We start from the raw sequence: 21793 nt of genomic DNA on the forward strand, positions 1-21793 counted from the left end.
AACAATTCCTTGTTAGAACGGGTTGATATCTTCTCTCTTCGAGATGGGATGATTTTGTTGGGGAAAAGGCTTGCCTTCCATCATCGATAGGGGAAACAAGGAGCTAGTCCGGGTTTGTCATAGAATCATCTAAAAGCTTGTCACAAACATTGGTTCAGACGGAGGTTTTCTACCACCAGACATGGAATAGGTAAAGGAATCAAACACGGGATCCTAGTGTACCTTATATTTTGAAACAGGACATATTTCTACCCCAGGGATGCCTTTGAGTGTGTTGTGCATTTTATCATGTTTCGTAATGATTGAGGATTGAAAACAAGGGATATTTGGAAACGAAACTGCAACTTTTATTGGAATGACAAATGCTTAAAAGACTCGAAGGAACGATTCCTAGGACACACCCTAGGTCATCGCGGAACAAACGACTCAACTTCAGGAAAAGAAAGTCCTAGACTCGACTCGACTAAGATAAGAAAACGGATCCCGACTCATAATTTTCAAATCTGGTCTTGAGCTTTCTCTTGTTCAGCTGTCAGCTTAGATGCTCGGCTTTTGTCCTTGATCCCTTTGATGGTCTGCCTCCATCCTGAGGTAGTCCTCTGAGGATCTACGCCAATGATGAAGGTTGGTGAATCCAATTGTCTTTTATTAACTTCGTTAATGAGAGGAGTACATTCTAGGGCAAGACTCCCGACTCGAATTTCATTCTTCGGGTTTGGCAAGAATTCAGAGCAATCCACAAATATATTCCCGATAAACACTCCTTTCCAGTGACATGGGCGGATAAGATGGGAATAATCGATATTGTCTTCGACAGAAACAAAGTTGGCGTGATCGGCAAATGGATTGGAGATGTTATTGGGTTTGACAGCTGGGATCGGGAGTGTTCCATTCTCAATCATGTCTTGGATTTCGTGCTTCAGTCGATAGCACCTTTCAGTATCGTGTCCCTTCCCTTGATGAAAGGCACAGTAGGCATTCGGTTTGTACCATTTGCCTTGTTGATCAGTGGGAGGGTCCGGAGTTGGACCAATAGGCTTCAGCTTTCCTTGGGCTATGAGCCTTTGGAGAGCGTATGTATAAGTGCATCCGATATCGGTGAATGCCCTCGGAGCTTGGCGCTGCGGTTTCTTCGATTGCCCTTCTAAGAGATTGATGGCTTCATCATTATGGGTCGTTGCTGGGGCTTTTGTCTTAGATGACGAGGCCCCTTGGTATCCTTTTGGCTTTTCAGCCTCTGCCCTTATGACATCATCTTCTACCTTTATCCCGATTCTTATCAATTCTTTGAAAGAGCCAAAATTCTGGTATTTCAGAGCATTGCGGTAAATAGGTCGTAGATTCTTTACGAACTTATCTACCATTTCAACTTCGTCAGGCTTCTTGACTAATTTCACGCTTTCAGCGCGCCATCTTGCGAGGAATTCAGTAAAGCCCTCTTTTTCCTTTTGTGTCATAACCTCCAAAGTTCTTATGTTGGTTTGAATCTCGACGTTGTCAGCATAGTGCTTACAGAACTCCACCGTAATATCTTCGAAAGTGGGGAAGTTCTTAAGGTCCAGATTATAGAACCACGCCTTCGGGTGTTCATCCAGAGATTGAGCGAAAATTTCGGAGAGCATGTCACAGGCACTCCCTTGAGTGCTAAGTACCCCTTATAGGCCTTAACATGGTGGATGGATCTTTGTGCCCTTGAACTTTGGGATGTCGGTGAGTACCATGTTCGTGGGCAACTTATCTGAATCTGGGGCATAGGCCCTAGCATTCTCATAGTGAATGTTCTTCCCCGGGGAGAGCTTCAAACGGTCCTCGATGAACTTGAACCGTTTTTCCGGATCGATCGTGGTGGAGGGGAATCTTCACCCAGCTTAGATTCGATTGCGTCCATTCGGGTCATCATGAGGTTCACGGCCTCGTAAAGCTTGTTAATGACATCTTCCATTGCTTGACGTCGGGTTTTTGGCGGCCTTTCTACAAGAAAACCCCGAACCGAGTCAATATTCAAATGTAAGAGCCCCTGCACACTTAAGGACACGACACCAACTTGACTCAAGCAAAGACTCGACTTGAGACTGACTAACCAAAAGGTTCGACTCACGGTTGGATTTAGACATCGGTTCATTTTAGACTCGACAAAACGACATGACTCAAACTGTCATAACTCGATTCTAAACCGGACTTGGTGTGACCAAACCCGTGATTGGGCTAACATAGCCCAGGGGTTCGCGTGAAACGTCCATAAGGGCCTAGCCTGGACGTTTTTTGTGGACTATTCTAGACCAAAAGGTCGACCATCATGACTCAAAGCCCAAGAGGTGAGTTTGGGTGACCCAACAAGGTCGTGTTCTAGACCCTTAAAATAAAACATACCCGGCCTAACATGGCCATGACCCGGACACGACTTGACGCATTTCATGCTTGGTTGAGGTTCGAGAAACATTTTGGATTGATTTTGAAAAACGAAGGATTGATTTGAAAACGAGATTTGAAATGGGCAGCATGCCGGCTATAAAAGCTCAATTTGGGCCGAAATTCTAGTCCTATTTGGGCAGCATTCCGCGTTTTGAAAATCATGCTAGGTTTGAAAATAAGTTGTTCAAAAGTTCGGTTTTGGAAAGGACTTGGAATTTTCGAAAAAAAAGACTCGGGAAAACATATTGCACATTGTCATTCTCATGTTATAAGGATGTATGCTCCTAGACATCTCTAAGTCTCGGCAAGTCTTCTACAAGAAGGTCTATGCCCTCCATCCTTTTGCGGTCTTATAAAGCGAGGTGTCTTAAGGTAAAGTACCTAGAAGATCGTCCCCATTCCCAAGAACCACGCGAGGCGAAGTGGAAGCGAGCAATGTGCAGCTTCCTGGCATAGTGGGACGTCGCCCCCCACGCATCACGAAGAAACGCTGGGACGGCCCGGGCAAGTCCTTAAGGGTTTATGCATGAATCGTAGCACTATGAGTAATGTTTTACTTTCCAACACTTTCTTTTCAAGTTTCACCTCGGAGGAAAAGACCCTAGAAACACAATGTAACTAGTCCTCTTTTCCCCAGTGAGTCGCCAAAGCTGTGGACAAGGCCCTCGGGAAGGCTGCGTCCGAGGGATCCACACTGACATAATCGACTCGAGGTTCTTTCGAATCGAATTAAGACATATTAGAGTCGCCACCAAGTTTTTGGGAACTTGGAACCGTTCAAGTCAACTTTACACCTTTCATCGAAAAGCATAAAGCCAATCGACTACGAGTGATTAAAGATAAAGACTTGTACCCTATATCACTCGATTTGAATGACTCTCGTAATCCAATGGTATTTAGACGGATCCACAAACCATAGATCTTGAGTAAGGGGTGAGGGTACGTGTTGGGAAGCCCATAAGGACACCCAACCCCGCCCGTCAATAACGGCCTCTACTAAGTCAAGTGTCGGATTTCAAACAAGGTCATAGCTACTACGATGTATGATATGCAAACGTTGTTTTAACCCTATCATGTGACAACAATTTCTATGTCGTTTTAGATGCAACTAAACTAACTTTGTCAAAGTTGTAATTTAGCATGTGGGTGATTGATCTAACAACATACAAAACAAAGCAAACAAGGCTTAAGGGGGAATGGGGAGCCGTTGGGATCTACTTATTACAAACCAGGCATTTCATGCCGACACAACAACAAATTAAAGATACAACTCGATCTAAATACAATTGCTACATACAACTCAAAACACGACACAAAACACACGGCCATTGGGCCTTGAAAACCGTGCACATGGGGGAGGTGACTCACGGCCTACATGACACACGGCCGTGGGTCCCTCCTCGTGTTGCGTGCTCTCACTTAATCCCATCGAATTAGACATTGGGCTACGCACCAAAGCATGCATTAGCATAAACCGGGCCATGTTGCTTTAAACAACATGCGGTTTACTACGCTCCTACAAGCATTGGGAACAACCGTCTAACCAAATAAAACTAAGGTTTTCAGAAAAGGTTTTGACTCAAAAAAGGAGAACTAATTACAAACAGATTACAAAACGTGACTCAAAGAAACATAAATTAATTACAAGTGATAAAACAAAATAAAGAACGAACGATGCGCAAACAAACGAAATAGGACAGGCCAAACACACGGCCAAACACACGGCCAACCACGGCCCAACCAAAGCCAACCTAGTTCCTAAGTTAGATTCATTAGTTAGATCGAATGATTGCGAAAAGGGATCGAAAACAAGGTCAGAAAACGAGTCAAAAACGATGTTGATTGATTGTCGCGTTATGGTGCATTCTACACGGCCTAAAGGGTCTAATTAGGTCAAATATCATAAGATTAACGCTTACTCGTCGAGTGTTAATAGGAAGGTGCTAATCACGCACTCCTATGCTAGCGAGAAATCAAGTGATAAGAAAGATGCATTCAATTATTTACAGAATCGTTAGTTGATTTATAAAGCTACGTCAAAGCCACCTATTATGTCTAATTAGGTTATTAAATTAAATTAATGTTATCTAAATATGTCATAGGTTAACAACCAGAGGTTAAACTAACATGCAACGGGTCCTAAGGTCCATCGATTTGGCCGAAACAGTAAGAGGGTCGAAAACGAAGATCGAAGTTAGATAACTTGTTTTATTTATGCCCTACCTTGAACACGAGGATATGTAAATGAGACGGGGGTGTACGACCGACAGAAGGAGCGGTTTCTTTTCCCATCTCAAGTCAACGCGGGTGTTCATGGTGGTACTTTAACTCATACTCGGACTAACTAGTTTCATAGTTAATTTAGAACGAACGATAAACAAACAAAAAACAAACAAAAACAAGCTATAAAAAAAGGCATAAAAAACGAAATAAAAAAAAGGAAGAGAAGGGGATTTGATGCACCCTCAACCTACATGTATCGTTGACACCGTCTTGGGTCGTAATCGAAGGTAGGTTTTATCTCGAGAGGCCGTCGTCGACGAAGTAACAAAGCAACACGCGTTTTGGAAAGTTTCTGGACAGCAGTTTTAAAACAGTGATATCTCCCTCGTTTCACGACGAAAATTCGATCCGAAAGATGTTTTGAAAACTAGAAAGAGAGGAGAACAAGGATCTTAAAGCAACCCCTGCTCGATTTGGGTTATTGGGCACGAAAAACGAGCACAAACAGAACTGGACAGACAAGAGTAAACCGCGAAAACAGAGTGTTATTTCACTCTATTTTTCGAGGGATCTCGTGTGCTCTCAAGGTCAATTCGGCTCGTAAATCTTTGTCTAATGTGTAGATGGATGTTATGTGGTTAATTAGGAACAAGAAACTCGAATTTTTATGGTGATTTGATGGAGGAACGAGATGATTTTCGAAGGAGGCACACAAACAGTTTCTGTTTGTGTGTCGGTTTTGTGTAGGGTTTTTGGAGGATGTTTAGGGTTTGTTTCTGAGGTTTAAAGCTTGTGGGTGATGGTTGGATGTATGGAGGACTTAGAGGCATGATTGTATGGTGAAGGGGTGGTATTTATAAGGGTTTAAAATAGGTTAAAAGGGAGTAAGGAGCAGTCGGGCTCATTGAACATGGCTGCTGTCCATCGGTTTTGGGAGGGGTTTCTAGGGTTCGTTTTGGGGGATTTCTTGGTGATCAAGCTAGGATAATATGGGTAGGATACTAGGGTATGGGTTAGGGTTAATGGGTACGGGTCTTGGTAGTGTTTGAAGCGGGTTTGGGCTCGGGAATTGGCTCGCAAAACAGGGGACTGTTTGCGGTTTGGGTGCGGGCTGCTTGTGGTTGGTTTTGAACGAGAATTTGGGCCATGGTATGGGGGGTTCGAACAAGGGTGGATGGGTATTGGTCTAGGTGGGTTAGTGTACTCGAGATTCGTGCCAATTCGTAAAGGAAACGGGCTCAAAAACCGAGCTAAAATCGAGCTCAAAAACAAGATGCAAAACGAGTTTTTCGCTTTTAAAATTGATTTTTCAAACCAATTAACAAATTGAAATAAATGACTTTTCAAATCAAATATACTTATAAAATGATTTTTCAAATCAAATATTTATTTTATTTTCAATAAAATAAACTTTGGGAAAATAAATTTAAAATAAATTAAATTTACCTAAAAAACCAATAATTTAAATATCATTTAAATTAAAAAACGAACTCCCTAAAAAACATTAATTTAAACATCATTTAAATTAATAAAATGAATTCACTTAAAAAAAAACATTAATTTAAATATCATTTAAATTAATAAAATACTTCATCGACGACGCCCATTCTACCTCGTAAAACGAGCTCCAAATAATGACAATGACAACTAAAGAATACATGTGTCCTATCATCATCGGGTGTTTGTCGGGTTCTCTATAAATTCCAATATCGACGGATACGGGTATCTACAGAGAGATTAATCCCGAGCTAGCAGCCTTCGCGCTGATGAAAGGCCTCCCAAGGGGAGACTTAAAAAACGAGCTCATCAAGTCCGGAGGCCTGGGCTTAGACGCCGCCAGGAAGATGGCCGACCAAGCCATCAAGGTAGAGGACTATCACAAGACCTGGGTCGGCCACAGCGAGGCTGGGCACTCAGAGAAGAAGAGCCACCGGGAGGATAACCCGGATGAAAGACGCCGTGACAATAATAGGTCACGGTCGATAGATCGCCGGGAAGCGAGCTCGGCGGGCGCCGGGGAAGTTCGGGAACGTACCACCAAAGGCGGTGCAGTGATCACACCCCCCTGGTTGTATCTGCCGCCGAGGTCTTCGCCCTGAGCAAGGGCAAGGGCCAGAAATGGGAAAGGCCCCCCAAGCCGAAGGGGGACGGTGACACGAGCCAGTACTGCGAGTACCACGGCCACACCGATCACCTTACTGACAACTGCCGGCATCTGAAGAATGCCATTGAAGAGCTGATCCGGAAGGGGAGCCTCGGCAAGTATGTTGCCAAAGGCCAAAAAACTGATGCCGGCGGCTCAAACAAGAAATCCGTCTTTGAACGGATAGGGGTCATCCACGTGGTCATCGGGGGCAACGAGAACGGTGGGTCCGCTCATGGGCACAAACGGCACCTGAATGAGCTATATCAGGCCATCAACTTTGTGCCCAACACAGCGACCCCCGCTTCCAACATCCCCGATATAACTATTGGGAAGAAGGACTACGAGGGAGTCATCGCCCCTCACAGCGACCCACTTATAGTCCACTTGGACATATCCAACCACCTGGTCAAGAGCTGCCTGATTGATACAGGCACCTACATGAACGTCATGTTCAGGGAATGCTTCCTCAACCTCGGTCTGAAAGTCAAGGACCTAAGCCCTTGCACCAGTCCACTGTACAGCTTCTCCGGGGCCGGCCTAGTACCCCTGGGGTCAATCAGACTGCCGGTGATGTTCGGCGAAGGGAGTACGGCTAAGAATGTCCTAGCTGAGTTTGTGGTCATTGACGGCTCGTCCGCCTACAACGTTCTTATCGGCCGAGTCACTCTGAGCGAGGCCGACGCGGTGATGTTCATACGGGCCCTGACACTGATGTATGTCTCGGACCGGGGGGAAGCGCATAAGCTCGTCTCCAAGGACGAGAAGGACGAGGTGGTCAACGTCCAGATATCCGCCAGAGGATGCAACTTGCAATCCCTCAAAGCGGCAAAGAAGTCAGAGAGGGGGAAAAGCCCATCCTTACAACAGGAGGGCGACCTCATGGATGCAACTGACGGCTAACTAGGAAGGTGTGCCTTTAATAAGCCGTTAGAACACTGAGGATCTCAGGGAGTACCTTGTAAAGTGCCGGAGGTGCCCAAGACAACTGTGGGTACCCCGACACATGTTTATATCTAATGAGGAGTCGTCCAAGTTCTCCATCAAAGTGTTCATTTCCCAAATAGTCACTATCGAAAGCAGTCCGGCTCACACTTTGTCATACCGACAAAGAGCGAGTCATCATCAAGAAGCGGCGCCGTCGCAGTCACCCCAAGTAGTAGACGCTACGGCGGTCACCCCAAGAGGTAGACGCCGCAGCAGTCACTCCAAGTGGTAGACGCCACGGCGATCATCATCAAAGCGGCGCCGTCGTTAGTCACCCCAAGTAGTAGACGCTACGGCGATCACCCCAAGAGGTAGATGCGCAGTTAGCCATCACTCCAAGTGGTAGACGCCACGGCAGTCATCATCAAGAAGCAGGCGCCGTCGCAGTCACCCCAAGTAGTAGACGCTACGGCAGTCACCTCAAGAGGTAGATGCCGCAGCAGTCACTCCAAGTGGTAGACGCCACGGCAGTCACCATTAAGAAGCAGGCGCCGTCGCAGTCACCCCAGGAGGTAGACGCCACGGCAGTCACTACCAGCACAGCTGATACTCGCAAAAGCAATCAACATTCCTTAGGAACGTTAAACAGTTGAGATACGCACTCTAGACTGCCTCGGCCAGGCCGAGGCGAAAACAAAAGAGGCGCTCAATTAATAACGTGAGAAGACAACCCAGACGAAGACGAGAAAAGACCTCGGCCAAGCCAGAGGCAAAGTGAAAACGTTTACAGTTAAGACGCTCAACTACTAGCGCAAGAAGACAACTCAGAAAAATGGGGTAAAGACCTCGGCCAAGCCAGAGGCAAAAGAAACGAGCTCTTATTAAAGATGTTCAATAAATTACAAGAAATGCAGGCGACGGCCGTCCCCATAAGGATAAGCCAAAAGACAACCTACCAAGTTTGTACAAAATACAAGGAAAAGAAAGGCAAAAGGTTACAGATATCAGTTAAGCGCCAAAAGATGGCAGGGAGGAAAGGCTTAATAATTGGCCCCCGAACAGCTAAAACTATCCGAGACGCCGGGTGAGCTCGGTGACGACCGCCCGTCTCCTTATGCTGCGCTTGCTTGCCATCGCGCGTTAGCAAAGCATCGTCCTTAATGGGCGACCCGAAGCTGTCTCAATAGTCTCGGCCTTCTCTCAAGACCACGGCCTCGGCGGCCCTGTTTGCCTTCAACCTCTCGGCTTCCTCCTTGGCCGCCTTAGCCTCCTCAGCAAGGGCCGCTCTCTCCGCGGCCGCCTCTTCCTCCTTCTTCACCCTTAGCTCCTCCTTGGCCTTCTCCTTCGCGGCTTCCTCCTTAGCTTCGAGCTTGTCATCAAACAGCTCGTCAAATTTGTCCCACGGAAAGGAGCCATCCAGAGGAAAGAGCTCCTCAATCACTTCCCTGGCAGCTTCTTCGGCCAGGTCCCGGTATTGGGCGCACATGTTAGGGAGGAGCACGGTTTGGAGTGTCTTAATGTCCTCCTCCCTTTGAGCGATAATAGCGTCCTTGTCCCGGACCACCTTCCCCTGGACCTGGAACAAATCTCTAAATTCGTTCCTCTGCGTGAAGTAAAGGTCGGCGCGCTTCTGAACGAGGTCACGCATCTCCCGCAGCTTAACAACTTCAGCCGCCGCAGCCTCGGCCTTGGCTCTCTCAGCGAGGACCTCCTTTTCAGCGTCCTCCCTGAGTTTCCTCTCAGCCTGGACTGCCTCTTCAGCCTCAGCCTTGGCCCTCTTAGCCTCCTTGTTCGCCGCGTCGAGTTCCAGCCTTAGCCGCTCGAGCTGTGGGGCAGCTTCGGCCATGGTCTCCTCTTGCTCCATGATGTGGGAGCCGGCTAGCTGAGTCCATTTCGCCAGCTTCTTACTTATTCTCATCCCCTCTGCCACAAGCTCGGTGGGGGAAACCTTTCGAAGTGGGGGACCGACGGTGACATTTCTATCACCCGCCTTCTCAGGCCGCTTCTCCAATTGCCGCACCGTGTGAACGGCGGCTGCCGACGGTTGATCTGCAAAAAAGTCAATTAAAACATCCGTGTCAGTATACATGGACATATCGGAAAGCCTGTCATCAGGAACGCCTAATTAACCGGCTAAACCTGAGCCACAGGATGTATCTGTACCATGCTTGGCCTTCTTGCCCGGAGGACGCATCTCCTCGCCGGCAGCAGTCGCAGCAGTAGCAGCAGAGGTATCAGCAGCAGGGGTGGGCTCTTTCCTTTTACGGATAAGGGGAGATCCCTCCGCATCGGAGTCCTCCCCATCGGTAATGTCAACGATCTCCACCGTCTCCTTCTGGACTGAAGGGATGGAAGGTGGAGCGGATGTCGACGCCATCGCCGTCGAGGATTTTGTTTTCCGCGTTCGGCGCGGCATGTTACTAGCAACCCTTGCCTGGGCCGCCTCCACATCCAGGCCTTTCAGTTGCTGATCCATCAGATCATTCGGCGACGTCCTGCGATCACGGGCCAGAGCCTTAGGGTGCAAATCAGCAACGGTCTTGTCCTTGTGCAGCCCCATCCTCTTAAGAATATCCTCGGACAGGTCCGCGCCAAAATGATCTGCAAAAGAAGCAAGGCAAGAGTTAAGCAAGGAATGAACCAAAATTCAAAACGGACAGAAACATTGAGAGCAGTCATGGGCCTCACACCGACCCCACTCACCCTGCGCCAGGGCCGGTATGAGGCCGACATGGCAGAGCAGCTCATCCTGAAGGATGATCTGCGTCGGGGGGATCCATCTTTTCGACGCCCCACTCTTGTCCGTCTCAAAGAGCCTCATCGCCAGCCTCTCATCCTCATTAAGAGGGACCTTGTCGGCGTCCATCTTAAGCTTTTTCCGTTTAACCCATCTGTCATGCTCTGCCTTAGTCTCGCACCGCAAATTAACTTGGTGCTGGAAGGACCGGGGGAGCGGATAGTCATCCGGCACCTCAATATACACCCACCGATCTTTCCAGTCTTTACAAGAAGACAGCTTATCAACGGAGACGTAACCCGGCTCCATTTGCACGCTGTACCATCCGACGCGACCGGAAAACGACGGCCGAAGGTGGTGAAGCCGACGGAATAAATTAACCGTTGGGACCTCCCCCTTAAAGAGACAGAGCCAGACAAAGCCGACTATGGTCCTAACAGCCAACGGGTGAAGTGGGCCCACAGCGCGTTCATGGCCCTAATGATGGCCATAACGTAATCATTCGATGGAAGCCGGAGCCCGTACTCGTGTCCGCATATATACGCGGTGCAACCCGGTGGAGGGCAACAGATGGCTGACCCCTCTCGGGGATAACAATTTTGTATCCCCTGCCAAAGTAGAAATGGCCCTCGAAAAATGTCTCGCCGGAACAACGGGCGAACTTATGGGTCCAAGTACGGTCAGGGCCGACCTTACAAGGTTCGCCGTGATCCATGACGTACTGCCTCCCCTCATTAGGATGAGCCCTTTCAGCATCATCACCGAAATCGTCTCCGTCGTCATCAACATCATCATCATCCTCCCATTCCTCCAAAATTTGAGGATCAACTTCAGGAGAAGGAGACCTCGGACCCCCGGACCTTAGTGGGACGGCGGCCAGTGCCTCCCTTTCATCCAGACGCGACAGGGAACCCCTCGGGGCAGGGTTACTAGGTCCGGCCTCAGTAGAAAACATGGTAGCAACAGTTATTCAACAAAATAAGAGATCGAGAAAAGTTTGTTTGTTTACCTTGAAGAAAAACACTAGCCAAAGTAACGACACTGAAGATTAGAAAAGAGAAAAACCCTTGGAAATTTGGAGGAAAGAAAATTTTAAGAGAACGAAATTGGTGCCCAATTTCAAAGACTAACTGCCCTATTTATAGAGGAAAGCCCATGAAGAGGGACCAATCAGGGCACAGCCCATGAAACGTCGACCAATCAAGAATCGGACACGTGTCGACATGCACCACGGAATGTCAATCGTTGCAACAGTTGAATGTCAATCAATGCAACAGTGACCAAGCGTCTTCAACATGCCCCTTCATATCTCTCTGCCTGTTCATCTTCCTCAACAAAATCCTAAGTATCCCTTTCTCCGCCGGCCACATGATCAACCAAGCCAGAAAGCACCGGCCAGGGGGCAATCAGAAACAACCGGCACTCTCAACCCTGGTCTCAGCCAGCGTCATTGCCTTTTCCACATCGGATGTCCATTGCACAACCATGTGGAAGGGGGATATGGTACGGCCTAAGCAGAACCACGCCGAGGTAGAAGAAGCCGGGGCAGAAAATTTTCACTTGCGCAGAATATACGCTCAGCATACATCGGAGCCCATACCACGGCATAGACTACGCTGGGGGCAAATTGATGGGGCATATTCTGCACCCGCTGACCAAGTCAACACATTGAGCAAGGTCAAAGATATCCACAAGCAAGTCAACGGCTTAGACAAACCCTAACCGACGAGGCCTCGTTTCGGCTGTCGGATGGGTCCGGCCGGGGCAACCAGCCAGCCGGGGCACACATCCGCGAACTCATATCCAAGACCCCTCGGCGGTGAGTCAACAGGGCCCGCCGGCCCGCCATAGGTCCCTCGGCCGAGGGGTAGATCGATCTTTCCACCGCTAGCCACTTGGCCACTTGGCCACTACGTGACAAAAGGTGAAAGTCTATAAATACTCCTCAACTATCATTGAGGAAAGGATCCACAATTTAACCTAAGAATCACTATTCATCTGGTAATATCTTCCTTATCTCTCTACAATACGTACTTTGCCAAGTAACAACCACTTACCTCTCTAAGTTACTGACTTGAGCGTCGGAGTGAGTTCGCTCGGTCCAAAGCCGAGCCCTCAGTTTGTTCATCGTTTCAGGAGACCGCAAGGAGGATTCAACTAAAGACGTCATTCTACAAGCACGGGTGGTAACATATAACTGCTCTGGAATTACACCCGGAACAAACATAAAAACGCTTTTAGAAAAATACTCATTTCATTACTTCTTACGATTTAAATTTTTATTTTTTCTAATCAAAATACAATGAGTAGTTAAAAACAAGAAAAATACATGAAACTCTATAGATACCGTGCATACATTGCACGAGGTCTATATTAACCATATATCTCACCATTAGTAAATATTCCAAGTTGATCATGTAAATATTGAAAGTATTATTATTCTTTATTATGTAAATTATTTACTTACCATAGTTGCTAGCATATGTACACTATAAATACATTGTATCCTTCTCAATGTTAATACACAATTTCCATTCACAAACTTATATCTCTTATATGGTATCAAAAGGCTCTCATCGATCCAACCTAACACTTCGACCTAAAAAACCCTTATTCAAACGCCACGCCGCTTCTTCTTCGTCTTTCTTACCAATCGACATGGCAACCAACACCCCCCACAATGATACCGTTGTTCCCAATCCACATGAAACATCGAAACCTTTAACCTCGCTTAACTTGAACCATTGCGTAAAACTCAACGCACTCAACTACACCGCCTGACGATTCCAATTAACCAATATTCTTTTTGGTTTTAGCCTTCTCGGTTTCGTCACTGGAACCGAGACACCACCTGCAAAAACCATGACTGACGCCACCAAAGGTGAGCAACCAATTCCGTCTTATTTGACATGGCTCAAACAAGATGGACTTATTCTTGGCGCCCTCATGGGTACCCTCTCGGCTGCCCTACAACCATTAATAGTACGGGCCAAAACCGCCAAGGAAGCATGAGACATCCTTGCTCAAACCTATGCCAACCCCTCAAGGGCACACATAATGCAACTTAAAAACCGCTTTGAATCTATTTTCAAAACAACTGACCAAACCATAACCGATTACATGAACTCGATAAAGGTTTGTGTTGATCAACTCGCTCTCATGGGCAAAATCCTCGACCCCGAGGACGTCATAGATAGAGTCCTCAAAGGCTTCGACTATGAAACCTATAAACCCGTAATTACCACCGTGAGAGGCAGAGACACACCCATCACATTCGAAGCTCTTCACGAGCAACTGTTAAACCATGACCTACTATCTAACCATGACAACTCCACCTCTCACAACCACTTCACTCCTTCGGCTAACCCAGCCCACCGTCAAACCAACCAATACCGCAACACCAATCGACAACCCTCTGCCACCTACTATCAACAACCTTCTCACCAAAACTCGCCATCAAACCCCCCTGTTTCACGTCCCTTCAAAGGCCGATGCCAATGGTGTCGGGAAACAGGTCATGTTATTGCTAATTGTTCGCTGTTCAGGAAACTATTTCCCAATATTACGTTCCCTGAACCGAACTATCGTCAACACCATGTCCCACCGCAGGCCCCACCGCAAGCACATGTTGCCAATTACGGCAACCAGTCCTACGCTAACACCACTCCAAACCCCAATTTTTTGTTTGACAGTGGCGCCTCGCACCATCTTACGCATGATTTAGACACACTAGCATTCCACTCGCCCTATGATGGCCTTGATGATCTCATAATTGGTGACGGCTCCGCCCTCCAAATCGCTAATACAGGTTCGTTTACGATGCATAATCTTAAATTTCGAAACGTTCTTCATGTTCCACAAATTTCACGCAACATTATATCTATTTCGAAGTTATGTAATGACAACAATGCGTATGTTATTTTTACTGATAATTTCTTCTTTGTAAAGGATCATCAAACCCAGAAAACCCTCCTCCAGGGCCGAGCAACCAAGGGAGTGTATGAATGGTGTCCACCACCGGTCGTCAATCAAGCCGCTCTCCAACATAGAGGAACCACGCCTCCTTCGTGGAAAGGAACCACGCCTCTTTCGTGGCACCATAAGTTAGGTCATCCAACATACGATGTACTTCAACTTATTAATAAAACTTTCTCTTTTCGCATTCGAGATTTTGACCACTGTCATTCTTGTTGTATCTCTAAAAGCAAAAAACTCCCATTTTCTATCACGTCGATCACCTCAAACGCACCCTTGGATTTAATTTTTTCAGACCTATGGACTAGCCCAGTCCTATCTCGTGACAACTACAAATATTACGTCATATTTGTAGACCATTATACTAAATACGTTTGGCTATATCCTTTAAAACGAAAGTCCGAAACCACTAACGTATTTACACAATTTAAAGCACTAGTTGAAAAATATTTTAATCGACCCATTCGTTGCTTCTTTTCAGATAATGGTGGCGAATATACTAAATTAAATCACACATTGCTCGATAATGGCATATCACATAGTACTAGTCCGCCTCACACCCCTGAACATAATGGCTATGCCGAAAGACGACATAGACATATTGTAGAAACCGGTCTTGCCTTACTTAATCACGCTGGCCTTCCCACAATTTATTGGCCATTTGCATTTACTACCGCGACATATCTCATAAATCGTCTACCAACCAAAACTTTAAATGGTGAAACACCTTACTTTAAATTATATCAAATTCAACCCGACTACCATAAGCTTCGAAATTTCGGATGTTTATGCTATCCGCGGCTCAGACCGTATACCAAACACAAGCTAGAAGATCGCTCCATAGCTTGTATTTTTATTGGTTATTCTAATACTCAAAGTGCGTATCATTGTTTAGACCCAAAAACTCATCGAATTTATACCTCTCGACATGTAAAATTCATCGAACAAACCTACCCATTTCACGCCACCACCTCGTCATCCCCTACACCCGTAGTTGATGACTGGTGTACCCTTCATATACTAATCCTTTCTCCGCTGCCCACTGCCATGTCCACACCCACATCTTATCAGCCTACTCCAACCATCGAACCCACACCCTACAACCTACTGTCACAATCACCTATTCACGACGGCCTCGTCCTTCGATTGTGCCACACTCCACGGCTTCCCACCACGAGTCTAACCCACCTGACACCTCTACTTCTAACACTACTTCCGCTGCACCCCCGAACTCCACCCCTAAGGCTCGCAAACAAGCTGCCCAGCCACCTCCCAAAACCATTGTTACTCGTCTAGCTAATGGCATTAGGAAACCTAACCCCAACTACGCTAACAACCTCGCTCAAGCCTCGTCCACCAGTGATACTTTACCAAACACAGTCAAGCAAGCCCTTATTCTTCCTCACTGGCGAACCGCCATGCAAGAAGAATTTGATGACCTTGAACGAAACAACACCTGGACTCTCGTTCCCCGCACTTCCTCTCAAAATGTTATAGGATGTAAGTGGGTTTTCAGAAATAAATTTAACCCCGATGGCACCCTTAAACAACACAAGGCACGCCTTGTAGCTAAGGGATTTCATCAGAGACCTGGCATTGACTTCAATGAGACATTCAGTCCCGTCATCAAACCCACGACCGTACGTTTAATTCTATCCTTAGCTGTCACAAACTCGTGGTCACTAAGGCAACTAGATGTCAATAATGCGTTTCTTCAAGGCACATTAAGTGATGATGTGTTCATGATACAACCACCTGGTTTCGTTAATCAAACCAAAATCGATCATGTATGCAAATTGAATAAAGCTATTTACGGCCTTAAACAGGCTCCTCGAGCCTGGTACACAGAATTAACCTCTTATCTTCTCACCTATGGTTTTAAACAATCAGTTTCTGATTCATCTCTATTTATTTTACAGACACAAACCACCTTCATTTACATGCTTATCTACGTTGACGACATTATCGTCACTGGACCGAATCCTACCCAGCTACACTACTTTATTAACCAATTGTCTCAACGTTTCTCGCTTAAAGACCTAGGACCATTATCTTACTTTCTGGGCATTGAAGTTGCTCATAATCCTCATGGCATTCACCTAAATCAATCCAAATATGTTCATGATTTTTAACCAAATACAAAATGCTCGAAGCTAAGCTTACTACGACACCCATGGCTACCTCTCCTCCCCTGATTCGTGAAGATCACTTAGCTGTTCATAACCATTCGGACTATCGTGCTATTGTTGGTAGCCTCCAGTACCTATCCCTCACCAGGCCTGACATTGCCTTTGCAATTAACCGTCTTGCTCAATTTCTACATCACCCAACCACCACCCATTGGACTGCTTTGAAACGTCTTCTTCGTTACTTACAAGGGACTCAAACCGTTGGCCTCCAATTGTATCGAGACTCACCATCCCGTCTTCATGCATTTTGTGATGCTGATCATGCAGGTGACAAAGACACTTATGTTTCCACCACTGGTTATATTCTCTATGTTGGTCGCAATCCCGTCTCCTGGTCATCCAAGAAATAACGCGGTCTTGCTCTCTCCACTACTGAAGCTGAATTTCGGGCTATTGCATCCGTCACAACCGAGCTTCTCTGGCTCCGTAACCTTCTCACCGAGCTCCATATCTCAGTTCCTACACCTCCTGCCATCTTCTGTGACAATATCTCCGCTACTCTCTATGCCAAAAACCCGGTCTTTCACTCTCGCATGAAGCACATGACTCTCATTTCACTTCGTCAAACAGCAGCTGCTTCATGGTCAAGTTCGCATCCAGCACGTCGCAAGCAAAGATCAGTTGGCTGATATTCTCACCAAACCTTTACACAAGCCTCAGCACCTTGAACTTCGCTCCAAGATTGGTCTTACTCATCGGACGTCCATCTTGCGGGGGCGTATTAACCATATATCTCACCATTAGTAAATATTCCAAGTTGATCATGTAAATATTGAAAGTATTATTATTCTTTATTATGTAAATTATTTACTTACCATAGTTGCTAGCATATGTACACTATAAATACATTGTATCCTTCTCAATGTTAATACACAATTTCCATTCACAAACTTATATCTCTTATAGTCTATACTAGTTCTTTATTAGTTAAGATAATGCGACTATAATGTTGCAAAAAAAAATGTTCACTTGCTTTGTGCTTCAAAAGACAAGGGAGGGGTCGGAATTAGGAGTTTACGGATCATGAATCAAGCTTTACTTTTTAAATTTTTTTGGAGAATTCGGAATCATCCTGACCTGCTTGTAGGCTTGTAGCACGCCTGTTTACAACCCGTTACTCAAAAGACTTGTGCCTGACTCGTGAAAGATCTGCAAGCTTTCGACCTTCTTATGCTTGGCAAGGAATCTATAAGGCTTCACTTCAGTTCAAAAATGGTATTGCTTAGAAATATGGAAATGGAAATCATATAAATTTGGCGACTGATAATTGGGTTAATGGTAATATTTCGAAACTGAAAAATCGGCTCCCTGATACTGTGATTAGTCCTACTTCTCTCATTCTTCCAAATGGAAAATGGAATATGCCTGAAATCCTTAAATGGTTCACGTTTGATACGGCAAAGCATATATGTGCTATGGAAACGCCCGTCTTACCTCGAGTTGATTTTATATATTGGAAGTACACAAGCGACGGGAATTAAACCACCTCTTCAGGCTATAAATATTTGTTGTCCTTAGCTTCTTCTTTAGTACAACCTTCACTTCTGCCAAATATCAAGTGGAATATTATATGGATCTTCCGTGCCTACCCCGATATCGTTTTTTTTTTTGAAAACTAGTGCATGACATTATACCAACTGTGGAGTCTCTTGCAGAGAAAGGCTGCCCAATAAGTCCTTTATGCTCGTTTGGCTGCAAAGAAGAGGAAATAAATTACCATTTATTTCGTACCTGCGTAATAACCATGAGAATTTGGAAGTGTGACAACCTTGGCATTGATACTACTTCGAACCCTACTACCTCTTTCGTTTCTTGGTTTTGGAATCTCCTCACTTACCTTCAACCATTGAATGCCAAAAACCAGGTTTATGTCCAACATTTTTTACATATTTTCAGACAAGTAAAGGTTAATCCCTTGACGATTATGCATCACCTGTAAGTTTTATAGTCTATAATAACATGTTATAGTCTCATAATGAACATGTATAAACTGATTGCGGAAGCGACAAAAAAGATCGATTACTTACCTCCAGCCATTGCTTGAAATAATTGATCCGTCTTAATGAATAACCCAATTTCTTATGCCCCAAATATGACTTGGCTTCCAAATCCTCAGCCTCACAATTTAGACGGTGTATTTTCTTAATGAGGTAGGCTCAGTGAACCTTAATCAGAATAAATATGTTCCCCTTATATAGACTCTTGCCATCAAAGAGTCAACTGAACAGTTTCCTAAATTGTGAATGGTGAGTTATGGGAGATAATAGTGGAAACATGATCCTAGGTAAATTCCATCATATAATGGACCAACTTAATTTCCATAAAATAACTTAACTAAATATTAATATAATACTTATTTATTTTATGGAAATATCTTACATTCTCCCACTTGGTCCATTTAACAAGAGACACAACATATGGATCATGGCGACGAATTCTCTTAGAGCAAGAATTAATCTTCCATGTATCACAATATATCAAGTCACTCACACCACACACATTTAACTTAATGAGTAAACCCCACGTTTACTCGAGGTTCAAACAAAATGATATTTCTCAACATTACTTTATAAATATGCGCATAAATCCAAATGAGAAAATATCCAACTTAATAAAAGTTTCTTACAAAAAACTTAATGAATGTACTACATAATGGAACCAAGTCCCATTCTCACTATATGATCCTTGAAAGTCTTAATTGGCATGCCTTTAGTCAAGGGATCTGCAATCATCAACTCTGTGCTAATGTGTTTAGTTCGACTTCCACTTTTATTATTCTTAGCCATAAACACAACAACTGAATTATCACAATACATTCTTAGCAGCCTACAAATAGAGTCAATAACTCTAAGCCCAGATATGAAACTTTTCAACCAAACACCATGTGAGGTAGCCTCAAAACAAGATACGAACTCAGCCTCCATAGTAGAAGTAGCCGTCAAGGTTTGCTTAACACTCCTCCATGACATAGCTCCATCAGCTAGCATAAGCACATATCCTGATGTGGATTTACGTGAATCTATGCAGCCAGCATAGTCGGAGTCGGAGTAACCTACCACTTCAAGATTCCCAGTCCGTCTAAACATAAGCATGTAATCCTTAGTACCTTGAAGGTATCTTAACACTTTCTTTGCAGCCTTCCAGTGATCAAGTCCTGGGTTACTCTGATATCTTCTTAACACTCCAACCGCATACGCAATGTCGGGCCTAGTACAGACCTGAGCATATATAATGCTACCAACAGCTGAAGCATATGGAATATTCTTCATTTGTTCTTATTCAATGTCATTCCTAGGGCACTGATCCAAGCAGAACCGGTCACATTTCACAATTGGTACTACACTTGGTGATCAATCTTTCATCCTGAATCTTTCAAGTACTTTATTGATATAGGCCTCTTGAGACAACCTCAAAATACCTCGAGATCTATCTCTATGGATCTTAATGTCAATGACATAAGATACCTCACCCATATCCTTCATATCAAAATTACTTGAAAGGAATTGTTTCACCTCATGTAGCAACCCTTTATCACTGGTTGCTAGCAAAATATCATCCACATACAACACTAGAAAACAAACTTTACTCCCACTGACCTTAAGATATATACATTGATCCATTATATTTTCTTCGAAACTGAATGAAGAAATAACTTCATGGAATTTCTTATACCATTGGCGGGAAGCTTGTTTTAAACCGTATATGGATTTATTTAGCTTACAAACCAAATGCTCACCATCTTTAGAGAATAATCCTTCAGGTTGTTTCATATAAACCTCTTCCTCTAAATCACCATTGAGAAATGTTGTTTTCACATCCATCTGATGTAACTCGTAATCAAAATGAGCTACTAATGCCATGATAATTCGAAAAGAATCTTTCTTTGTTACAGGAGAAAAAGTCTCTGGGACTTAAAAATGATCTACTATGGAACAAGGCTGCAGTTGGTAAGCTGGTATGGTGGATCCATGCTAAACCTGACCACCTATGGGTCAAATGGATCAACCATATTTACCTGAAAGGCAAAACCTGGCAGAATTATTCTCCCCCCAATGACTCTAGTTGGTATTGGAGAAAAATCTGCCAAGTTAAGTTTTTACTAGCAGATGCCTATAATCACGATGAATGGGTGGATCAGAAAGGTCGAGAATACACTATCAAGAAAGGCTATGAATTCCTCAGAACTAAAGGAGACAAAATAGAGTGGATGAATTTGGTCTGGACTAACTGGTCGATACCTAAACACAGTATGCTTTCCTGGTTTTACCATCATAATAGCTTAAATACGAAAGAGAAGCTGCATAAATTAGGGATCAGTGAGAATGATACCTGTATCATCTGTGAAAATGGAACCGAAAATAATGAACATCTCTTCTTCCAGTGTGAATATAGCACCGCTATGCTGGATATCATCAGCTCCTGGGTTCGGGTTCATCTTCCCTCTCGGGATCTATTGACTTGGAGATTGAACATGCAGGGATCCTCTCTGCAACAGGATGTGATCAACGCTATTATCAATGCTACCATGTATCATGTTTGGCGACAAAGGAATTTAAGTAAGTTTGAACTTAAATTACTTACCCGGAAAGCTGTAGCTCGTGATATAGTTGAGGAAATCAAATCTAGAATGAGAGGAATGAAGCTCACCAAGGCTGGGGACGGGGATCGTCGCTGGCTGGAGTTGTTGACAGATAGGAAGTGAAATCGATTTGGGGAAGTCTAAGGTTGAAGATGACGACATGAGGATATGTTTTTGTTGGTCTGAGATTTCTCTATTTCCTTTTGTTGTCCATTGGGTTATTGTAAGGCTTTGGGCCGTGATCAGTTGGAGGCTATTCCACTCAGTTTGAGTGGGCTAATCTCTTGTATTTGGAACCGTTTTATTTCGTGATTTATATATACTTACATTTCACCCAAAAAAAAAAAAGTCTCTGTGTAGTCAATTCCTTCCCTTTGAGTGAATCCTTTAGCAACGAGTCTTGCCTTATGTCTCTCGATGTTGCCAAGTGAATCTCTTTTAGTCTTATAGACCCACTTGCACCCAATGGGTTTTACACCATCAGGCAATACAACGAGATCCCAAACTCCATTAGATGCCATAAAATTCATCTCAACTTTCATAACATTCATCCATAAGTTAGAATATGTAGAACTTACGGCTTGTGAAAACGACATAGGATCATTATC

General features: G+C 44.7%; 2 protein-coding genes across 2 annotated transcripts; one reads left to right on the top strand and one right to left on the bottom strand.

Annotated features, from left to right (window-relative positions):
* Positions 1-19251: 19251 nt before the first annotated feature.
* Positions 19252-19875, bottom strand: LOC141589591 (secreted RxLR effector protein 161-like). The gene has a single exon (XM_074410272.1). It carries the CDS (start codon positions 19873-19875, stop codon positions 19252-19254), a length of 624 nt encoding a protein of 207 aa, XP_074266373.1.
* A 533-nt stretch (positions 19876-20408) lies between these two features.
* LOC141589607 (uncharacterized) lies at positions 20409-21308 on the top strand. Its single transcript, XM_074410273.1, has 2 exons — positions 20409-20432; positions 20499-21308. Exons 1-2 carry the CDS (start codon positions 20409-20411, stop codon positions 21306-21308), a joined length of 834 nt encoding a protein of 277 aa, XP_074266374.1.
* Positions 21309-21793: the final 485 nt, after the last annotated feature.

Source organism: Silene latifolia, chromosome 1, assembly GCF_048544455.1.
Source record: "Silene latifolia isolate original U9 population chromosome 1, ASM4854445v1, whole genome shotgun sequence".
Taxonomy (NCBI): Eukaryota; Viridiplantae; Streptophyta; class Magnoliopsida; order Caryophyllales; family Caryophyllaceae; genus Silene; species Silene latifolia.

Bases quoted from the DNA above. Each gene is read 5' to 3' on its own strand.
- LOC141589591 (XM_074410272.1), bottom strand. From the start codon at position 19,875: ATGAAGAATATTCCATATGCTTCAGCTGTTGGTAGCATTATATATGCT.
- LOC141589607 (XM_074410273.1), top strand. From the start codon at position 20,409: ATGTTGTTTTCACATCCATCTGAT. The intron at 20,433-20,498 runs GTAACTCGTAAT...TCTTTGTTACAG, and splicing joins TGTTTTCACATCCATCTGAT to GAGAAAAAGTCTCTGGGACT.